Source organism: Lemur catta, chromosome 24, assembly GCF_020740605.2.
Source record: "Lemur catta isolate mLemCat1 chromosome 24, mLemCat1.pri, whole genome shotgun sequence".
Taxonomy (NCBI): Eukaryota; Metazoa; Chordata; class Mammalia; order Primates; family Lemuridae; genus Lemur; species Lemur catta.
Genome location: NC_059151.1, coordinates 4,901,897 through 4,922,476, shown reverse-complemented (window position 1 = coordinate 4,922,476; position 20,580 = coordinate 4,901,897). Strand labels below are relative to the sequence as shown.

Sequence of the window (20,580 nt, the reverse complement as noted above, 5' to 3'; positions counted from 1 at the left end):
ATATATTTTTAGCTGTCCAAATCATTTCTTTATATTTTTAGTAGAGACGGGATCTCACTGTTGCTCAGGCTGGTCTCGAACTCCTGAGCTCGAGCGATCCACCCACCTCGGCCTCCCAGAGTGCTAGGATTACAGGCGTGAGCAGAATCCTTTTCCACATGAAACTTACCAGCTTCAGCCTCCACCGATGCCTCCTGCCTGAATCACCCACCGCTATGTGATGGTTGCCAAAGGGTGATTTTCTGTTTTCATCAGCTCTTCATTTGCTTTCTACTAAAAGGAAAAAGCTTCATCCATCATCAGCAACGGATTCATATTTTACTCAGTCGCATTCAATAGCAATGCATTATTATTTATCCTGATACTCCTATTTCTGATTGGATCAATGGGAGACCTTTCAAAGTAGGTTCCTCCTTCTCTTCCTTCCTTTCTCATTATTTTGACATATCTCCTCATTCTCTGAGTATTTCCTTGGCATAATAAGAGGGTCCAGAACTCACTATTTACTCACCCTGCCTCAGACCTGGAAGCAACAGTTCCTTTTCATGGAGGATGGTATTTACAAAATCCAAATCTGGGTGATTAGAATGTTCACTGCTACTGGGATGTCATTGCTTCTAGGCTTTCTCAGTGGACAGACCTAATGGATATATACATGCATATATGTACACACACGTGTGCATCCCATACACGTGTAACTTTTTTTTGAGACAGGATCTTGCTCTGTCACCCAGGCTGAAGTGCGGTGGCGTCATCATAGTTCACTGCAGCCTCTACTCCTGGGCTCAAAGTGATCCTCCCACCTGAACCTCCCGAGTAGCTGGTACTACAGGCATGTGCCACTCCACCCCCCCACCTGCCAAGTTTTCTATTTTTTTTTTTGTAGAGATGGGTCTCACTATCTTGTTCAGGCTGGTCTTGAAGTCCTGGCTTCAAGTGATCCTCTTGTCTCAGCCTCCCAAAGCACTGGGATTACAGGTGTGAGCTGCCATACCTGCCTCCCCTCCCCCTCTTTTAAAATATATATATTTTTTGACATAGGGTCTAGCTTTATTGCCCATGCTAGAGTACAGTGGCGTCATCATACCTTACTGCAACCTCAAACTCCTGGGCTCAAGTGATCCTTCTTCCTTAGCCTCCTGAGTAGCGGGGGCTACAGGCGTACTCCACCATGCCTGGTTATTATTTTTATTTATTTTGTAGAGACAGGGTCTTACTATGTTGCCCAGGGTGGTCTTGAACTCCTGGGCTCAAGCGAGCCTCCCACCTTGTCCTCTCAAAGTGCTGGGATTACAGGCTTGAGCCACTGTGCCCAGCCACGTATAACTTTTTCAAATGGCCTCACACGCAGACCTGGCCAGAAGGAGCAAGAGGAGTGGTGGGCGGCTGCTCATAGCACGCTGGGAGCTTTCTGTATCTACCTCTGTTGCTGTAGCTGTCTGTGTGTGTAGGTTAAAACCTATGACTTCTCACTAATACCTCCAATTCCATTCTGACACCCTAGGATTCTCTCCACATTCCCGCGTTTGTAAAAATCTTCTCAAAAAGTGAAAAACCTGGCTCACATAATCCTTAATATATTTACCGATCTGTTTAATTTTCTTATTCCCCAGTATAAGCAATCACCCCATCCTCCTCTCTCCTTTCCTTCCCACCCCCTCAACAGCTTGTGTTTCTGGGTGCTGGCATTGCTGCACCTTCAACCAGAATTTTCATCATTCCCCCTAAGAAAGGCAGGGGAAGGGGAAGTCCAGTAGAAATGATTGGCACATTAATTGAACATGGAATGTTACTAAGCTTTCTTTCCAGACAAAATATATCTATTTTCAAGAAGTTGTTCCCTACTTCATGACTTCTGTTTTTTATTAAAAACTTCTTTTTTTGTCTTCTTAGAAGTAATTCCCACTTATAAAAATGTAGAGGTTCATTTATTCACCAAATTTTGAATGCCTACCAGGTGCAGGGCATGGCACAAGATGTTATGGACACAGATGGGTCCTCTGTTCTCAGAAACCTTATAGCCTAATGGGGGATTCAGAAAACTAGAGCATGTTCACTGTTCTACTTCTGGAAGGATTAGAAGACACAATAGAATTCCCAACCCTAAACTGGAGGAGCTAAATTGGAGCATGGAGATTGAGAAAGGGAAGATGGTGCGTGTGTGTGTTGGGGGGTGGCGATGGGGGAGGTGGCATTGACCTCTCTTGTCCATAGACAAAACAAGGCCAAGGGATTGCCCATTATGCATGAAAGTGTAATAGATGTGACACACATCCTTTGGGTGAGTTTCATTCCACGTGTTCAGCATTCATTATTCAGTGGTTGTAGATCACTGTGCTGCATGTTATGGGTGGAGGGAGGGTGCGAGAGGTGGAGATAATAAGAAATAATTTTGTTGGCAGGTCTTTATGGTGTCGTGAGGGACACAAATGCTGTAAAGTAGTAAATAAGGGTGGGGAGTGAGGTGTAAGGAGTGATAGAAGGGTGGAGGGAAAGGATGGGGAGACCAGTGAACTACAGATCACAGACTAGAACAGGTGTTGGCAGACTCTTTCCATAAAGATTCACAGAGTAAATATTTTCAGCTTTATGAGCCATACATCTATGTGGCAGCTACTCAACTATGTTGCACGAAAGCAGCCATGGACAATGCGTCAGCAAACGAACGTGACTCTGTTCTAATAAGCCTTTGTTCATGGAAAGAAAAAACAGACGACCAGCTGTAGCGTGCTGATCCCTGGACTAGAATGTAAACTCCACGAGGGACTGGACTTTGTTTTTTGTTTGTCTGTTTGATTTGTTTTCAGCTCTATCCCATGTCCTACAAGAATATTTTGTGCGTACATAGTAGACATTTGATAATTGTGTTGAGAGCATGGAGTTGGAATTAGCCAGTGCTCCAAATTGGAACTCTTGGCGTTTGTTTAGTGCCAAAGTAAGCCAACTCTTTGTCTTCGAGTGTTCCTATTCAGGTTTGGGTTAATCATGCCGGATTGCTTGGTCTTTATTTGAATAAGTGTTTTTGAGACCTGGGAAGATTTTCTGACAATGAAGCCTTAGGGAATAAGAAGCTTATTTATGGTCACTTTAGAAGCAGTAATTAGGTAGCTATTAATAAAGAAGATGCACCAAGGGCTTTATAAGTTTACCCCATCATGAGCGCGTCTGGTCACTGAAAGAATAAGAGATTTGTCTGTCACAGCTTGCCCCTGGTTTACCTGACTTCCATTGTATTTGTCCAGTGTTTCAGTGAGAGGTACCTCAATTAATGAGCAAAGCAAGAGCTGCACTTCACCCTGGCACTCACCACCCATTTTACAATGTGACAGTTCGGGTACAACAGGCAGTAAATGATCGTGGCGGATTTAAGCACTGCGGTGTGGCTGCATTGGGCAGTTGATTACTCATGACCATTGTATGGGGTCATAGAATTGACCTCTTTGGTAATCATTATCTAAGAATGAGGTAGTCTTTGGCTTTAACCTTCCACTTTTGGAGTAGACACTACGTTCTCTGTGGAGTACATTTAGACCCTAGCACTACTCTAAAGAGAGACTGGCATAGACTCAGGGGTTATCAAAGGACTAAGTCAGGCCTTATCATGCTTGTATAACTGCACCCTGAACTCACGTTTCCCAGGTTCTTTCTACTTACCATTCTACCTGTTACCTTTAGGATAAAATCAAACCATTTGCTTTCATCAAGGCTCTCGGGACAGTCAACACTGCCATAATTTTTTCCGCCTGAATGTTCACGATCCTCAAACATCCAAACATCCACTTAGTTTGTGCTATGTCTGTGCATTCTTTAAGGACATTCCCTCCTGAAGTGCTGTCTCCCACTTCTAAACTGAGAATTTTCCAGTCCAGTTACCTGACACTTAACAAGGATGGAAATGATATATTTTGAGGGCATATATTATACTTTTCCAGCTGGATTAAGACCTTTTTTTTTTTTTTGACAATTAAGAACTATGATCGTGTTTTCTTTTTATCCTGAAGTACTTTATTCTGACCTTTGGATTTCTGCTTAAGATGTGTTGTTTCTCGGTCTGATTGTATTCTGTAACTCAGATTTATTAATTAATATTGTGTAGACTTAACTAGGAAGCAGAGGAGGCTACTTAAAGGTACAGTACTGATCCCCAGATGTCACTCAGAACCTGTAAGGTACTTCACAGTGTTAAAGAGGACTAAGTGTAACCAGAGTGCTTCTCAAGAATGTTACTTAATTCAAGGACCCTCGAATGTCGGATGTGTCATTTTCCAAAAAGTATAAGTGGGTTAGAGAATAAGTAAAAGGTGTTTAGAAAGACCTGAGCCATTTTTCTTCAAGGTTCTCACTAGTGATTAACATTCTTTGTGTATCACACTTCTATTAATCTTTTTTTTCTTTAACAGTTTTGTGCTTATTTTCTGTCTGTGATTTCATCAGTTTTCATTGAATGTAATCAGTGCAGATCCTAAAATTCCTAGCAAGAAGGTACATCTATGAACAGATCCTAAATTAATAGAACCCAATTTAAAGTAGAATAATAAATCAGTGCATTTTTGTGTTACAGTGGGATTATGAAACCTGGCCTCAATGCCATCCTGGGACCCACAGGTGGAGGCAAATCTTCGTGAGTATGAGAGAGAGTATAAGTAAGCTTTTTCTGTGTGGCTTTAGTGTGCATTTAAAAATCCGTTTTTGGTGCGCAGGTATTTGTTGAGCATTTGCGGTGCGTGTCTGGTCCAGTCCTAGGCGCTGTGGGTGACATGCAGTTGTGCTGACCTATGGTTATGTCTCAAGGACCAGGAAGTCGTGTTAGGTCAACTTCACTAATAGGGCATGATACGGCGATTAGCACATAGTGGTTGACCATGTTATGAGCTAATGGGGAGGAAGAGGAAGGGGATAATAAGCCTGGAGAGATGGAGCAGAAGGTGTAAGTGAAGGCCTGAGTCCTAGATGAAAGAGCACTTTGCCCTTGTTGGGACCACCAAGGTCAGACAGCTGGGAGGGCCAGCTGGGAGCTCTGTGCTGGATTAGCCAATGGTGTCTTTCGTTTAGGGCCTTCATTGTAGCAAACCTTAAAAAAGGAAGATGAGAACTTAAAAATATATTCAATTTTAGTTAAACTGTGGAACTTCTTGACCAGTTAATTTTCTAACTTGATCAGAATTTAGGTTCAGAGTAGCTGAGAGATATGGCCAGTGTTGGAGGAAAAAGGCCCCACAACATATATTTCCTTTTACAGGTTATTAGATGTCTTAGCTGCAAGGAAAGATCCACATGGATTATCTGGAGATGTTTTGATAAATGGAGCACCTCGACCTGCCAATTTCAAATGTAATTCAGGTTATGTGGTACAAGTAAGTATTAGTGGGCTTTCATTTTTAGTTTTTTCTGTTTCTGCATAGGCATGCGCTTTGGCTGGTAGCTCAGTGTGCTTCCAATTGTTTATGTGACATGCTCGTAGAACCAAATTTCTTTTCTTTTCTTTTTTTTTTTTTTTGAGACAGAGTCTCGCTCTGTTGCCCTGGCTAGAATGCCGTGGCATCAGCAACCTCAAACTCCTGGGCTTAAGCAATCCTTCTGTCTCAGCCTCCAGAGTAGTTGGGACTACAAGCATGCGCCACCATGCCCAGCTAATTTTTTTTTTCTATATATATTTTTAGCTGTCCAAATCATTTCTTTCTATTTTTAGTAGAGACAGGGTCTGGCTCTTGCTCAGGCTGGCCTCGAACCCCTGACCTCGAGCGATCCACCCGCCTGGGCCTCCCAGGGTGCTAGGATTACAGGCGTGAGCCACCGCACCCGGCCAGAACCAAATTTCTTTACACCAGCTTTTCATAGTCTCCCATAAGATTCAGAGGGGAGTTAAGTGAGAAGGCAGGGAGGATCTGGAATATAACCCTGGTAAGGGCAATGCTAGTTTCTATACCATTTCTGGAAGATACTATTGTCATCCGTTTTTGCCCTTCCCTCACCTTTTCCCCTCTAGCTTAGAAAGATGTTTTTGGCAAGTCCTTGTACAAAGCAGTCTGGAAATGTCTTCTGGTAGTCATCATAATTACCTGTCTTCTATTTGGGGGTACAGATAGGGGATGGAGATGATTCCATGAGCCTTTGCAGCTGTCTGTATACTGAATTATTGCCACTTGCAGTTTGGAAGTTCATGGTTAACGAACTTTACCTTAGCTGTGTGATTCATGTGGATTAAGTTTACATATACTAAAGAGTCTTGTTAAAATGCCATTTTGCCTTAAGGATGATGTCGTGATGGGCACTCTGACGGTGCGAGAAAACTTACAGTTCTCGGCAGCTCTTCGACTTCCGACAACTATGCCGAATCATGAAAAAAATGAACGGATTAACAAGGTCATTCAAGAATTGGGTCTGAGTAAAGTGGCAGACTCCAAGGTAACGTGGAGAAAACTGAAAAACACCGTAGCAGATAGGACCTCCTTGGTGTGGATGAAACGACCTTTATTCAGAAGTTTTCTTTTTTTTTTTGAGACAGAGTCTCACTCTGTTGCCCGGGCTAGAGTGCCGTGGCGTCAGCCCAGCTCACAGCAACCTCAAACTCCTGGGCTCAAGCAATCCTCCTGCCTCAGCCTCCTGAGTAGCTGGGACTACAGGCATGCGCCACCATGCCTGGCTAATTTTTCTATATATATTTTTATTTGTCCATATAATTTCTTTCTATTTTTAGTAAAGATGGGGTCTCGCTCTTGCTCAGGCTGGTCTCGAACTCCTGACCTCAAGGGATCCTCCCGCCTCGGCCTCCCAGGCTGCTAGGATTACAGGCCTGAGCCCCCGCGCTCGGCCTTCATATGATATCTTTGCATTAACTTTTTGTCTTCCTATTTTTCACTTCTTCCTTTTAGCCCTTCTTCCTCCGGGGTGCTTTGTTCCATTGCTTTTGAGGTATATTTCTGAAACTGATAAATGATGACAATATAGGATTCTTGCTCTATATATTCCACTTTGCTGTGGTTTGGCTTCCAAAATTATATTTAGTCAAATTAGGATTTATTTCTGATTTGAGTAGTGTCCAAGTTATTTTTGTATAGCCTTTTTTTTCCCAGTTTTGTCTCTCATCCATACTTCATACTATACTTTCTGACAGTCTTTTATGTAAAGTGTATTTTGCTTTATTTTGTTTGGAAGAATAAGTCTGAGATGCCACCATTTGCCACTGATTTTTTGTCTTATGAGCGATTGGGTTTCTTTGCTTTCGTTCTGTTTATTTATTTGATTTTGTCTTTCCAGTGAGGTGCCGCCTTTCACTCTGTTCTTTACTTCTAGGGCAGTCATTGCTCTAAATTGCTTGCTTGGATTTCCAGGGAAAATAGACTCAAGGCACAGTTGTTGACTTCCTAGAGTTCATTTATCCAGAGTTCATTTATCCAAATGATTGAAACGATGCATCTAAAAATTTTACCTTCTATGACATTTTAAGCATAACAGAAATATAGAGAGAAGTATCTGATTATTATGGTAATTATATGATTATAACATAATTTATGACTACTAATACCATTCACCCAGATTCCCCAGTTATTAACCTTAGGTGCAGACAGGTTCAGTTTGGGGAGGTTCAGGGTGATTGAAAAGCTGCTGACGTGGCAGGGTAGAGAGTGGACTGTCCTCGCTGCCAAGCCCATGCTCGTCTCGTAAGTCCACTTGGAGACTTTTGGGGGTGGGAGGTGTTAGAAGGCTAAGAAATCATAGGTGCTTTCACATTTTCCTCGTCCGTCTCCAGCTCCCTTTCTAGACTGTGATTTCACTGAGTCAAGGCCAGATCTTTGAGCGTTCTAACCTTCAAACCAAATATTTGACTTGATGAAGAACCTACATGACTGTTAAAAGCATGGGCTTCGTATCAGGCTTAGCCGCTTATATCAGCTCTGACCTGAGCCTCAGTTTACCTATGTGATAAAAGAGAAGCCCACTTCTTCTCCCAGGGATGGCATGTGTTGGGAGCTCACCAAACAGTAGTGACTGGATGTTATTACTAATCACGATAATGTTCGCATTTTAGGTTGGAACTCAGTTTATCCGTGGTGTGTCCGGAGGAGAAAGAAAAAGGACTAGTATAGGAATGGAGCTGATTACTGATCCTTCCATCTTGTTCCTGGATGAGCCCACGACTGGCTTAGACTCAAGCACAGCGAATGCTGTCCTTTTACTCCTGAAAAGGTAAATGGCTGTGGGGACATTATTCTTCATGTACTGTCTGATTGCCACCATGTACCAGGTATTCTTGGTGGAGGGGATTCAGATCCAAACGATTTCTTCCTTCTTTATTGGAAGGAAACAGTTAACAAATGCTAAGTGTTACCAAGAAAAACCAGACAGGTAAGAGTGTAGGCAGTGATGGCTGTGGTGGGGTGGGGGCGTTGTTTCTTGGAGCAGGATGGTCTGGAGGGACCTCACGGATGTGACTGTGGGTGAGTGAGACCTGGGGAGAAGAGTTCTAGTCGGAAGGAACAGCCAGTGGTCCCAAGGCAGAGCATGCCCGGTGTGTGTGGGACATCAGAGAGGCCAGAGGGGCTAGAACCCATGAGGAGGAATGCAGGTTGGCTGGTGTATTAGTGAGCTCAGGCTGTCACAACACACCGCCACAGCCCGGGTGGCTCACAGCTCTGGAGGCCAGAAGCCTGAGCTCAGGGTATCCGCAGCGTGCTTCCTTCTGGGCCCTCTCTCTTCCTTGGCTTGCAGATCTCTGTCTCCTCCCTGTGTCTTCACTGCCCTTTTCCTCTGTGTGTGTCTGTGTCCTCATCTCCTTTTTATAAGGACACTAGTCAGATTAGGACGTACCCACGCCTTTTAACCTTAATTACCTCTTTAAAGACTCTGTCTGCAAACACAGTCACATTCTGAGGTTCTGGAGGGTAGGACTTCAACATACGAATTTTGGGGGGAGACACTTCATTCCACAACAGGACAGGACGTGAGATGGAGGTGGGTTGGTGGCAGATTAGATAGGCCTTGTAGGCCTCTGTAAGAACTATGGCTTTTGTTGTCGACAGGTGATGTGGGAGAAGCTTTTTGAGAGTTTTAGAACAGAGGAGTGACAGCTGCGAAGGATGGTGTAATTGGGCAAGGGTGGACGCCAGGAATCCAGTCCGGAGGCTGTTTGCAGTAGGTCGGTTGAGATACAGCCGTGCTTGGCCTAGGGGGGTAGTGGCAGGTGGTGAGAAGTGGGTGGGCTCTAGATCTGTTGTGAAAATAGAGCCAACAGGATTAGCTCATGAACTGGACGTGGGATGTGATTATTGAGAGAATCAAAAGAAATGGCATTTCCTTTTATCAAGACTGGGAGGAACAGGTTTATGGAAGACATTTCAAAAGCTAAGTTTTGGACATCTTTAAAATTAATTTTTAAAGGAAGCTCAAACTTAGAGAAAAGCTGCTAAAAAACAGTACAAAGAAAACCCCTCGTCCCTTCACCTAGATTCTCCAACTGTTACCATTTTACAGCATTTGTTCCTCCTTTCTCCCCCTCCTGCTCCCCGCTATATAGTATTTTTCTGACATTGTGCCCCATCGGCCTTAAATCCTCTAGAATGTAACCTCCCAGTCAGGAAGTCAGCGGCGATGCCTTCGCCAACACATCTGGGACTGCGTGATTTTGGCTTCTCCCACCGTGGGTCACGCTCACCAATGTCATCTGATCATGTCGGTGTCTGCTGAGTTCCTCTGCTGGGAAATTCCTGTTTTTCCCTTTGTAATTGATTGGTATTTGGTGGGGGGAGATAATCAGCTATTATGCCCGTATTCCTTTTCTCGTTAATCTCTACCCACCAGTTTTAGTATACGTTAATAACTCCTGCCTGCATAAGCTGCTAGGGAGACAGTTGCTAAACATGTCATAGTTGATGTTCTACGTAAGGAAGAGGTTTTTCTCTGTCCCTGTTTATGTACTCATGTTCCTGTTTTATTCAGTGGATTGTAATCTGTTTTTCTTAACTATTTAAGTGCTAAAATTAACCCAGATTTGGCCAGAAGTCCCTTCATTGTGACTTTTGTGTCCTTTTAACCTGTCCCTAATCATTTTTCAATCATTTCTGTATTCTGCTGTCTATATGATGTTCCAGGCTCATCTTGTACTGTCCTGTGGCAGCTCTTTCTCCAAGGAGCCCTGTTTCTTTCTCGTGTAGTTAATTCTTAGAAACCCGAAATCTGATTTCTTAGTTGGCTAATTGCTACTGGAGTGTCATTGCTTCTAGACCCTCTTAGTAGACAGACCTAGGAATTACACGTGTGTGTGTGTGTGTGTGTGTGTGTGTAAAATAGATATTTCTATATTTTATTTGGAAATATATTAAATGTAAATGTGTGTGTTTTTATATATACAAATATATTTTGAACAGAAAGACACGTGTAAACATACACCTATAACTATTGCTGTATCTGTTGGTGTGTCTATAAAAAGCCCATGAGTTCACATTTCTCATTCCAATCTAATACCTCACTGTTCTTTTTATTCTTCACTCTTTCCATGTTTGTAAATGACTCTTCAGACAGTGAGAGACTTGGCTCCCGTTATCTCAGTATGTTTACTTCTTGCTCCATCAGCTAAGTAAATTGTTCAATGTGACCAATCTCCCATTCGCTCTGGCTACTCCCTCTGTCCTCTGGAACCTTCTCCTCTGCCCCGGTTTTTTAAGCTGCCAGACATAATTGCCTTCATAAAGCTTCCCCTCCCTGTCACTACCTCGCTTCCTCTGACGCCCATGTCCTCGTAAGCAAGTCTCTTTGTTAGGAGAGGAGAAATGGCCAGATGGGAAGGTGTCTATGTCTAAGGTTTCAGACACCCCAGGTTTCAGATGTCAATTGCACAGGATAGTGACGATGCCAAGTACTGGGTCTGGAGTTCAGCTTCATTTAGACGAGATATCCATGCCCGATTAATTATCTGTAACTATTTGAACAATGTTCATTAGAGAATGATGCATTGATAGGGAATACTGTTAATATTTTCTCTAGGTTTTGATCTGGTTAGCACACGAGCTTCCTTCTTCATTCAGCAGAGCTCTAACTCAGTTCTTCCCAAGCTCCGCTGTGCATTCTCATCCTCTGGGGTCTCGTTAAATGCAGACCCCGTGTCTGTAGGTCTGAAGTAGAGCCCGTGATTCTCCGGGGGAGGTTCTAATAGGAGACACTGGTACTGATGCCATCGATCCTCAGGCCACGTTTGAACAGCAGGGCTGGCACACGATTCCACCCAGCCTGCTTCAGGTCCTTCACCAGCTCCTGTTGCCCACAGACGGAAGCCTCAGCTTCAGAGTGACATTCGTCATGGGCCCGTTTTGCTGCAGTCTCTTCCGTTTCTTCTTCCCCCAACGCACCACGCATGCGCGCGCGCACCATGCACCCTCTTGTTCTGTATGGAACACTGAGCATCTTGCGGTTTCCTGCATAGACCTTTTTATTTCACACTTTATTCACCTTCTTCCTTCACCTTCAGTACTTTTTCTTAGCTTCATCCTGTCGGGCCTTTTGACACTCTACTTAGATCGTCTGCAGACTGGGCTGTAAGTCTCCCATTTTGCTTACAGAGGAGCCCTTGGCTACTTCTAGTCCACAGTGCATTGAAATTGCTGACCTGCTGCCTGCTCCTCTTTGAGGCAGAACACCCTGTGTACACTGCTTGCATACAGTAGGTGCTTAGAAAATGTTTAAATTGAAGTCAGTCTTCTCTTAAATATTTTTAACAGTAACAGTTTTGAACAGTGATTTTGGCCTTTGTTTCTTTTGCTCGTAAGTAATAACTTGTGCGAAAAGGTAGTTTGCACTGTCTTGGCCATGGAATTAGACCAGAGATCAAATCCCAGCCCTGCCCCTCACTGTCACCCTATAGCCAGTTGCTTAGCCCTTTAAGCTGTATCTGTAAAATTAAGGTAATAATAATATTGTGGAAATTGAAATGAGGTTGTTTCTAAAGTACTTAGTAAAGACATAGTAAGTACACAGTAATGTTCATTATATCGTTAGGACACAAGAATGCAAACTGATTTCCAAGCAGCCAAAAGACCTAAGTGATAAATGAGAATGGGGCATATGACTGTTTGGTTTTTGTTTTTTTTTTAAAATATTTAGACCATAGTTAGTTCTCAAACTTGAGTGTATGTCCAGATTACCTGGGGTGCTTATTAAAAACATGGATTCCATAACGTCATTCTAATTCAGTGTCTGGGAAGACTGCCCAGGAATCTGCATCTTAAATAAACATCCTAGTTGACTCTAGACTGTTGATGTGCAACCCATTTTGAGAATCCCTATTCTTTTTAAATAAAAGCATCGAATTCAAGTTTCCTAACCAGCAGGTAGACAATATGAGATGAAGAGTTCGCAAAAGAAAATCAAGTTGAACTAGGAACGAATGACCTAAAGGCAGGAATAAGGTGCTTTACCAAGAAGTACACGTTTCGCGGATGTTTAATGACTTGTTATTTTCTCACTTTTAACTTAGGATGTCTAAGCAGGGACGAACAATCATCTTCTCCATCCATCAGCCTCGATATTCCATCTTCAAGTTGTTTGATAGCCTCACCTTGTTGGCCTCAGGAAGACTCATGTTCCATGGGCCTGCTCAGGAGGCCCTGGGGTACTTTGCATCAGCTGGTACGGTTGACTGTTCCGTGCACTGCACTAAGGCCCTTCATCAGCGCAGTCCCGACGGAGAGCAGAGGGGGTCGTCGCGAGTCCTGTTCCATCTTTGGGTGGACATGCCGTGGGTCCCACCACTCCAAAACATCTGTGGTCTGCTTGGTGCTGGAATTTTTCTTCATTTTACAGCACAAGCTTGTTAGGTCTCTTAGGTCTCTTTCCTGCCCTGTTTGAGTATGTGTGCATGTGTGTGTGTCTGGGTGTTTTCACTGGGCTTATATCTGTTCTGCTTCCCAGTTATGGTGGCCTTTCCCTGTCAGCTCAATACTTAATATGTTGGCTTCAGAGCCAGCTACTCCGTCAGCCGAACATTTTTGGAAAGGCCTAGTATCATTGTTTTCTTGAACATATAATAGACCAGCCATTCTCATTTTTTTCCCCCTTACATGTGATGTTGGTCTCCCTTGATGAGAGCTTGTGGAGATGGAACTTAACTTTTGTAGTAACATTAGACTGCAGATTTAGGCCTTGAGTGGGAGTGAGTCACCCATCAGTCCATAGAGTGGCTAGTCCCGAATCTGACTTTGATGGGTCAACATTTCTAAGGATTCTGGACCGCCTGGTTCTTTATGTTTCAGATTGAAACGTGGGATTTTTTTTTTTTTTTAATGGCTCGTGTGGTCTGGTTCATTTTAGAGATATTTGGATACGATGATAGATGATTTTTCCAGGACCTCAGATACAGCTTGAAATATTCATTAGCTATTTTTTCTTAATTCATTTTTGTTTAATTTCTGTCATTTAAAATAATCAAGCATCCATGGGTCTGGGGAGTATAGGGGAGATGAACCTAGGAGTCAGACTCCAGGCCGAGTTGAGTTCAGGTTATCACACCACAGAAGTGGAGGTGAGAGTTCGGGTGCGCTGTGCTGGTCACGTTCTCTCAAGAGTGCTGCTCCGGGGACTTGTTCTCTTTTTGGGATTATGGCAGCGTGACAGTTAATTTGGACCTCTGAATTTAGTATGCGGAGAAGCAGTCATTGTTAATGTTGGCACTGCCCATCTGGCATTCTCTGGGCGAACTCAGAGAGCACAATGCACTTGGATTTTTAGTATTTTTTTCTTGCACCTGTATTTAGATTTTGAAGAAGTACTACTAAGTACCAGAGCATATTGATAACTGTTTCAGGTCTCAGGAATTATGATAGCTAAGGACTAAGCACTTATAATGTAAGATTTCCCGAGAGTCCAAGGTTTAGGTTTTTTTTTTTTTTTTGGGTCTGGAAAACCGAGAATTGTTGAAATGTTGTATGACTGAATACACAAGAGGAAAGGGTAAATTAGTGTGGGGAGAAGGGAGAAAGGAAATGAGGGAGACCTTGCTAGATCCTGTCTTCTCTAGCCTCAGCTCCCTCATCCTCTAAAAGTGAGTCCTCTTTATTTTCCAAGACCATCCACTGTGTGCCCATGGGCTGTCTTCTTTCCTTTAGGTTACCAGTGTGAGCCCTACAATAACCCCGCAGACTTCTTCCTGGATGTCATTAATGGAGATTCGACTGCGGTGACATTAAACAGAGAGGAAAACAACGATGAAGGTATGTGAATCTGTTAGAGTCACAGATTTTTTTGCCTAATTAAATTGGCTGGAGTTTAGCCATGAGGTGGCTCAAACATGGCTTAGGTAATGCAGTCCTCTGATATCAGTCAACACAAAGATTTTGTTGTCTGTGAGTGCTGCGGGTGTTTTTGATTTAATTTATAAATGAGCATTTATAAACAGGGTCTCGCTCTGATGTCTGGGCTAGAGTGCAGTGGTATTATCATAGCTCACTGTAACTCTAAACTCCTGGGCTCAAGTGATCCTCCTGCCTCAGCCTCCCGAGTAGCTGGGACTACGGGTGTATGCCACCATGCCCTGGCTAATTTTTAAGTTCTTTTTGTAGAGACGGGGTCTGGCTGTGTTGCCCAGGCTGGTCTCAAACTCCTGGCCTCAAGCGATCCTCCTACCTCTGCCTCCCAAAGTGCTGGGATTACAAGTGTGAGCCAGCACACCTGCCCTGATATTGTTAATTCTAAGAGAAGTTTTCATTAAAAGAATACATATGCTCATTGTTTATGTAGTGTTTTTAAAATAAGAGATCTGGCACTTTATGCGTGTGCACATAGTAGGAAACGAGGACCAGATTTTTATATTAAAAATTATAACTCCCTTGGATAAGAACCCTATTTTAGAAGAATCAGTGTCTAAATGGTTAGGAAAACACCAGTGGGTTTGCTGTATCCATAAGACTACAGCAGTAGTGAAGCTAATTTGCTATATTTCTCTTTGGTGTAAAGCATTGCAGAGCCAGTAATTTTTTTATACTCAAGCTTTAGAATTAAGGTGTTAGGGAAGAATCCAAGAAAGGATTCGTAGCAGGATAGGCCAAAGAAGTTGTAATCTTGCTCATAGTGTTTTCCTTCTTTATCCACTTTTATTCTAAAGCCACAGAGACCGTAGAGCCGTCCAAGAGAGAAACACCAGTCATAGAAAAATTAGCTGAGTTTTATATCAACTCCTCCTTCTGTAAAGAAACAAAGGCAGAATTAGATCAATTCTCAGGGACTCGGAAAAGGAAGAAGGACACAGTCTTCAAGGACATCACTTATGCCACCTCCTTCTTTCATCAACTCAGATGGATTTCCAGGCGTTCATTCAAAAACTTACTGGGTAATCCCCAGGCCTCTATAGCTCAGGTACCAAGACAGCTTCTTTTGAAATACTCACATGGGGAACTGTTTGGTTCTGATATAATCTACTTCAGGATTATGTTTATCTTCTACCTACCCTTCTAGTTCCTTGTTATCCCCATTCCATTTGGGATCTGGAAACAGTCAATAGAACAAGTAAAACACAATGAAGTAGGTTTTTTTTGGAGACAAGGTCTAGCTCTGTCACATGGGCTGGAGTGCAGTGGCATCACCATAGCTCACAGCAACCTCAAACTCCTGGGCTCAAGCCAGACTCCTACCTCAGCCTCCCAAGTAGCTGAGACTACAGGTGCACCACCCACACCCAGCTAATTTTTCTATTTTTAGTAGAGATGGTGTCTTACTTTTGCTAAGGCTGGTCTCGAACTCTTGGCCTCAAGTGATCCTCCCACCTTGGTTTCCCAAAGTGCTAGGATTACAGACGTGAGCCACTGCACCTGGCCGGAAAGCTTCTTTTTTAGTGGTTTCTTGAACTACCTAAGTCAGAATTTTTGTTGATTTAAACAAGCTGTAATAAATAATCTTAGTAGAAACATTTTTTATTTGAAAAACGTAAAGAAAATATCAGCCATATTTGGGGTTTTCTGATAGCTCTCCACGTTCATTGACTGATTCATTCAGCATTTGGGGCACATATATATACCAACGAATAAAACAGACAAAAATAAAAATCTCTGCTGTCATTGAGCTTATTTTCTTATGAGGACAAACATGATAAATGAATAAAGAAATTAACACATTGACTGCCACACTAAAAAAAAAAAAGACTTTTTTCCCTGGGGCAATGATGTTTTATTAAAACAAAATGATCCTTTCTAATTTGTTATTTTTTTTTGTTTGTTTTCTGGGCATGAGTTATATGCAACGAAATCCACGTTTTTAGAATTAAATTGTCACTGTTAATTGGAACAACAAGAACATCAACAAGTTAAGATTTTCACAAACCAACTGCAGGGTTTTGCTTCATGAGGTCCCGGGGTCAAAACTAGCCTGAGTTAAATACAACTCACATGGCAGTCAATGTGTTAAATATATATTGTGTTAGATGGTGGAAGGGACTATGGAGAGAGTTGAAGCAGAGAAGGGGTAGAGAAAGGGGTGGGAGGGAGAGGGAGGTGGGGAGAAGAGAGTAGGCTTGCAGTTGACATCAGGTGGTTAGGGAAACCTTCACCTACGGTCCCTGAATACACCTGGAGGTAGTATGGGCTGGCCACTGTCCGAGAGAAGAGCTTGTGTGCCAACTGCTGCTCCTTATCGTTGATCTTGGGTCTCTAATCTTAGGAAAGCAGTAGATACAAGGGTAGTAGACCACCTTGAGTTCCATAAAACAAGGCTAGTCACTGTCAGCTGAACTTTCTCTTAATGAAGATGAGATAGTGGTCTTTTCTTTTTGGTTGGCTCTGTGGTAGTTGTTATTACTCCTTGGTGGCTTTTCTTTTATTCTTCACCCCTCTGTTGCACAAAACACTGTACTCCCAGTTCCTTGGTCCATCCTTTATAAGGAAATCAGTTTAGCTGGTTATTTTGGGGTTGTTATTTTTATTACCAATATTGAGTTTCTGTTGAGTACTAATGGCACCGTGTTGGCGCTAATGAAATATTACTGACTTTCTAATTTGTGCACTGTAATTTTTATGTTTAACTAACAGTGGCTTCTAAATGTATCCGAGAGCCTATGTCACCACTTGAGCCATATTGCTAATTGCCCCAGATGTTTTTGATACTCATAATTTCGCTTTTCTGTAAGAACATGGGTACTTTTGTACATTATTAATTCAGGGTCAAGTTTTATTCCCTGAGAGTGGATTTAATGTCATTTGGAAACCAGAGTGGTGAGTTAGACCAACGTGGGTTACCTGTTGTTCAACAGTGAGATGTGTAATGAGTTGCTTATTTAGTGTGATTTAAGCATTACATTTTTCTTCCTTGGAAAATAACTTGCATTTCTCTTGCCTCTAAACGTGGTTTAGAAGCATCTTGTCCAAGTCTCGCATAGGGTAGTTCTGGGCAGGGCGTGATTAGAATACAGAGCTATTTCCCACGTACTGGGATTCTGCACGTTTAGGTGCGAGGCTTTAGTCCGATGCGAACACTAGTCCTGGTGCCTCCAGATTGTATGTTCAGCCTACTTGTGTCATCAGTGAACTTAGTTCCACAAAACGAGTTCCAGTGATGTTCATAGCAGTGACAGGCTCGTGGAACAAGGATAGAACCTTGTATCTCCTCGAACATCTGCTTGCAGGGCAAGTTTCGTTCAGATTTGTAAATACTGGAATGTTAGCTTAGGGCAGGAGTAGGCAAACCTTCTTTTAGTAAAAGGCCAGATAATAAATATTTTAAGCTTTGCAGGCTATGTGGTCTTTGTCTTGGGTAGTCAACTCTGCCATTTTAGTGTGACAGCAGCCAGAGCTAATACGTAAACAAATGAACTTGGCAATGCTCCAGTAAAACATTATTCATCACCCTGAAATTTGAATTTCATGTAAGTTGTATATTGCAAGAAACATTAATCTTCTTGGCTTTTTTTCAGCCATTAAAAAATGTAAAAGCCATTCTTAGCTCACAGGCTGAACAAAAATAGGTGGCTGGCCCTGTTATTGCCTGAGAGCCATGGCTTATTGACTCCCGGCTTAGGGTTTTTAATCTTGTATGTTGTTTCACTTCTAATTTTTTTTCTTTTTTTGCATCAAAAGAGAATACGTCTCTAAGTTTTTGAACATGGGGTTGTTAAAAAGTCTTACAGCTTTCTGCTGATAAATCTCTTGTATTTATTGTCCTATAGCTGTCCTTTGGTTGGACGTAATTAATTCTTATATATGATTCCACTTAGCCTCTGATAATGCATTTAACCGAAGGTTGTATTTAGATGATTTTGGAATGAATGGATTATGTGTATAAGATGATTTAATGTTCATTTAATGTGCCAGGCATTTCCTAGTCAAATCAATTTGGAAGCAGATAGGGTTGGTCTGTTCCATTGTGCAGTGTTTAGTTTGCCTGTTTGTTTTCTTTTCCTTAACAGAAGAAAGAATAACATAGTCACACCTTATAAAAGCATATCAAGCTTAGGGGATTAATTGTTTTGTCAATATGTTTGAAAGCTGACTTTGAAAATAACTTTTAGAACTTTGAAACCTTTAGGAAACATCCTACTCATAATACTCAGAGTGTTAGTATATCAAGTTTGAATGCAAAAGAAACAAAGCATGTGGAGTGTCCAGTTGAAAAGTTTGAACAACACTGTGTGAAAATACAGACTCTTATATACACGTGCATGCATTAATGTCGATGGTGTCATTAGCATTTACTTTGGAAGCTTGCTATGTTGAAGTAGAGTATATTCTGAGGGAAATGAAAATAGGCAAGGGTAATCGGAGTTTTCCCTAAATTTCTAACTGAATTTTTAAGTTAAGGACATCTCGTAAGTGAAGCACTTAAATAATATTCTTTCCAGACTAGGGTCTTCACAAACAGAGATCATGATCCTGTTTTTCCACTTTGGTTTGCTTCATGCTAAACATATCCCTGATTAGTTACTTCAGGTCTCCATACCAGTGGACTGTTATAGTACTAATTTCTTTTTTTTCTTTTTTTTTTTAAGAGACAGGGCTCACTGTCACCCAGGCTACAGTGGCCCAATCACAGCCCATTGCAACCTCAAACTCCTGGGCTCAAGCAATCTTCCTGCCTCAGCCTCCCGAGTAGCTGGGATTACAGGCCTGCACTACCACGCCTGGCTAATTTTTCTATTTTTTGTAGAGACAGGGTCTCACTATGTTGCCCGGGCTAGTCTTCAACACCTGGGCTCAAGTGATCCTCCCACCTCAGCTTCCCAAAGTGCTAGCATTACAGGCCTGAGCCACCATGCCCAGTGAGATTTTTGTTGTTAACTTTGAAGGTTTCAAGATATATGGTAGGATATTTTGTTTTCTTTAGATTACCATTTCATATAGTTTTATCCTTCACTCATGAATAATCGTAAGTAGAATTTCCTAAAATAAATCATATCGTGATGTAACCCTTGACCCTTTGCTTATTGAAGTGTCTTTAAGAGACTTTTTGTTCTACAAACGAGTGATGTTTGTCCAGTCTCCTTAGGGGCCGTACAGACAGATCGAGTAGGTGAAGGTGGACAAAAAAGGCGAAGCATCGTAGCTTAGGTCTACAGGGTGGGCTGTGGGTGGCGTGGCTGAGGGTGATAAGCTGTGACAGAGGATGTGTGACGTCAGCACGCGGACCGTGCTCAGGGAAAGCCATGGAATGCTTTGGTAATGGTGACAATGCATTTTCCAGCACAGGTGTGGCCTTCCCCAGAGGTCAGATGGGTGGGTGCCAGCTCGCTCCTACTTCCCTCCGGAGCAAAATTCCATTGTCAGATTTTTTTTTGTATGTATGCTTTTAAAATTTTATTTATTTTTAATGTTAAGAGTAAAGATATCCTGTTTTCACTTGAACCTCTTCGAATATAAAATGGTGCACGTTCACACCTTCCTTGGCAGGAAGGTTAAGAGTTCAGTTCAGGTCAAAACTCTTCACCACTTGGACTTTTGTTCCCGCAACGATGTTGCCAGGAGCTCGAGTTGCTCTGCCACGCCTGGCGTTTGCGGGCCCAGGAGCCTGAAGCAGGCCCTGAACTGGCAGTGCCTGGTGGAGAACTGGAGGAACCTTAGCTTTTCCAGTAGTTGCTCTGCTGTCCTACCAGTTTCCCCTCAAAACCACAGATGACTTAATTTTTAACTTTAGAAAGTGTTTTAAATAATGTACACTGTTGTATTCTCCCTGGGACATTTGACCAAGCCATTGCGTGTTCCTCTCAATGGGGAGATCTGATCACGTAGCCATATATTATAATAATTAATGGTGTGCATAACTTTTTTTTAACCTCTAATTGAAACTCTTTCCTTTTGTATTTTCTTTTTTCTGTTTGAAAAGATAATTGTCACAATCGTACTGGGACTGGTTATAGGTGCCATCTACTTTGGGCTAACAAATGATACTGCGGGAATCCAGAATAGGTGAGTAAATTTGGATCTTGATTTTGAGAAAATGCTGTTACTTTCTTCAAGTTTATAAAAATCCATTAAGAATTTGAATTTAAGACAAGTACAGGGTAAATGTCACTATTTTATGGAGGGGTCGGATGATTCAGTGACTTGAAAGTGGGATGGAAGAGTTAAGTGTTTTACACAAACATGTATGTATGTATAAAGTGGTAAAATATACAGG

The 20,580-nt window shown here is 42.2% G+C and overlaps 1 protein-coding gene across 4 annotated transcripts in view; it reads left to right on the top strand.

Moving 5' to 3' along the window:
• The window catches only part of ABCG2 (ATP binding cassette subfamily G member 2 (Junior blood group)), a 65,965-nt gene that overhangs the window by 33,623 nt on the left and 11,762 nt on the right, over window positions 1-20,580 (top strand). For all 4 annotated transcript variants that reach the window (XM_045536803.1, XM_045536805.1, XM_045536806.1 and 1 more), the window contains exons 3-10: window positions 4,562-4,621; window positions 5,240-5,354; window positions 6,253-6,405; window positions 8,030-8,187; window positions 12,467-12,618; window positions 14,094-14,198; window positions 15,089-15,339; window positions 20,287-20,369. In XM_045536803.1, the coding sequence (XP_045392759.1) occupies window positions 4,562-4,621; window positions 5,240-5,354; window positions 6,253-6,405; window positions 8,030-8,187; window positions 12,467-12,618; window positions 14,094-14,198; window positions 15,089-15,339; window positions 20,287-20,369 (1,077 nt within the window). The remainder of the gene's footprint in view (window positions 1-4,561; window positions 4,622-5,239; window positions 5,355-6,252; window positions 6,406-8,029; window positions 8,188-12,466; window positions 12,619-14,093; window positions 14,199-15,088; window positions 15,340-20,286; window positions 20,370-20,580) is intronic.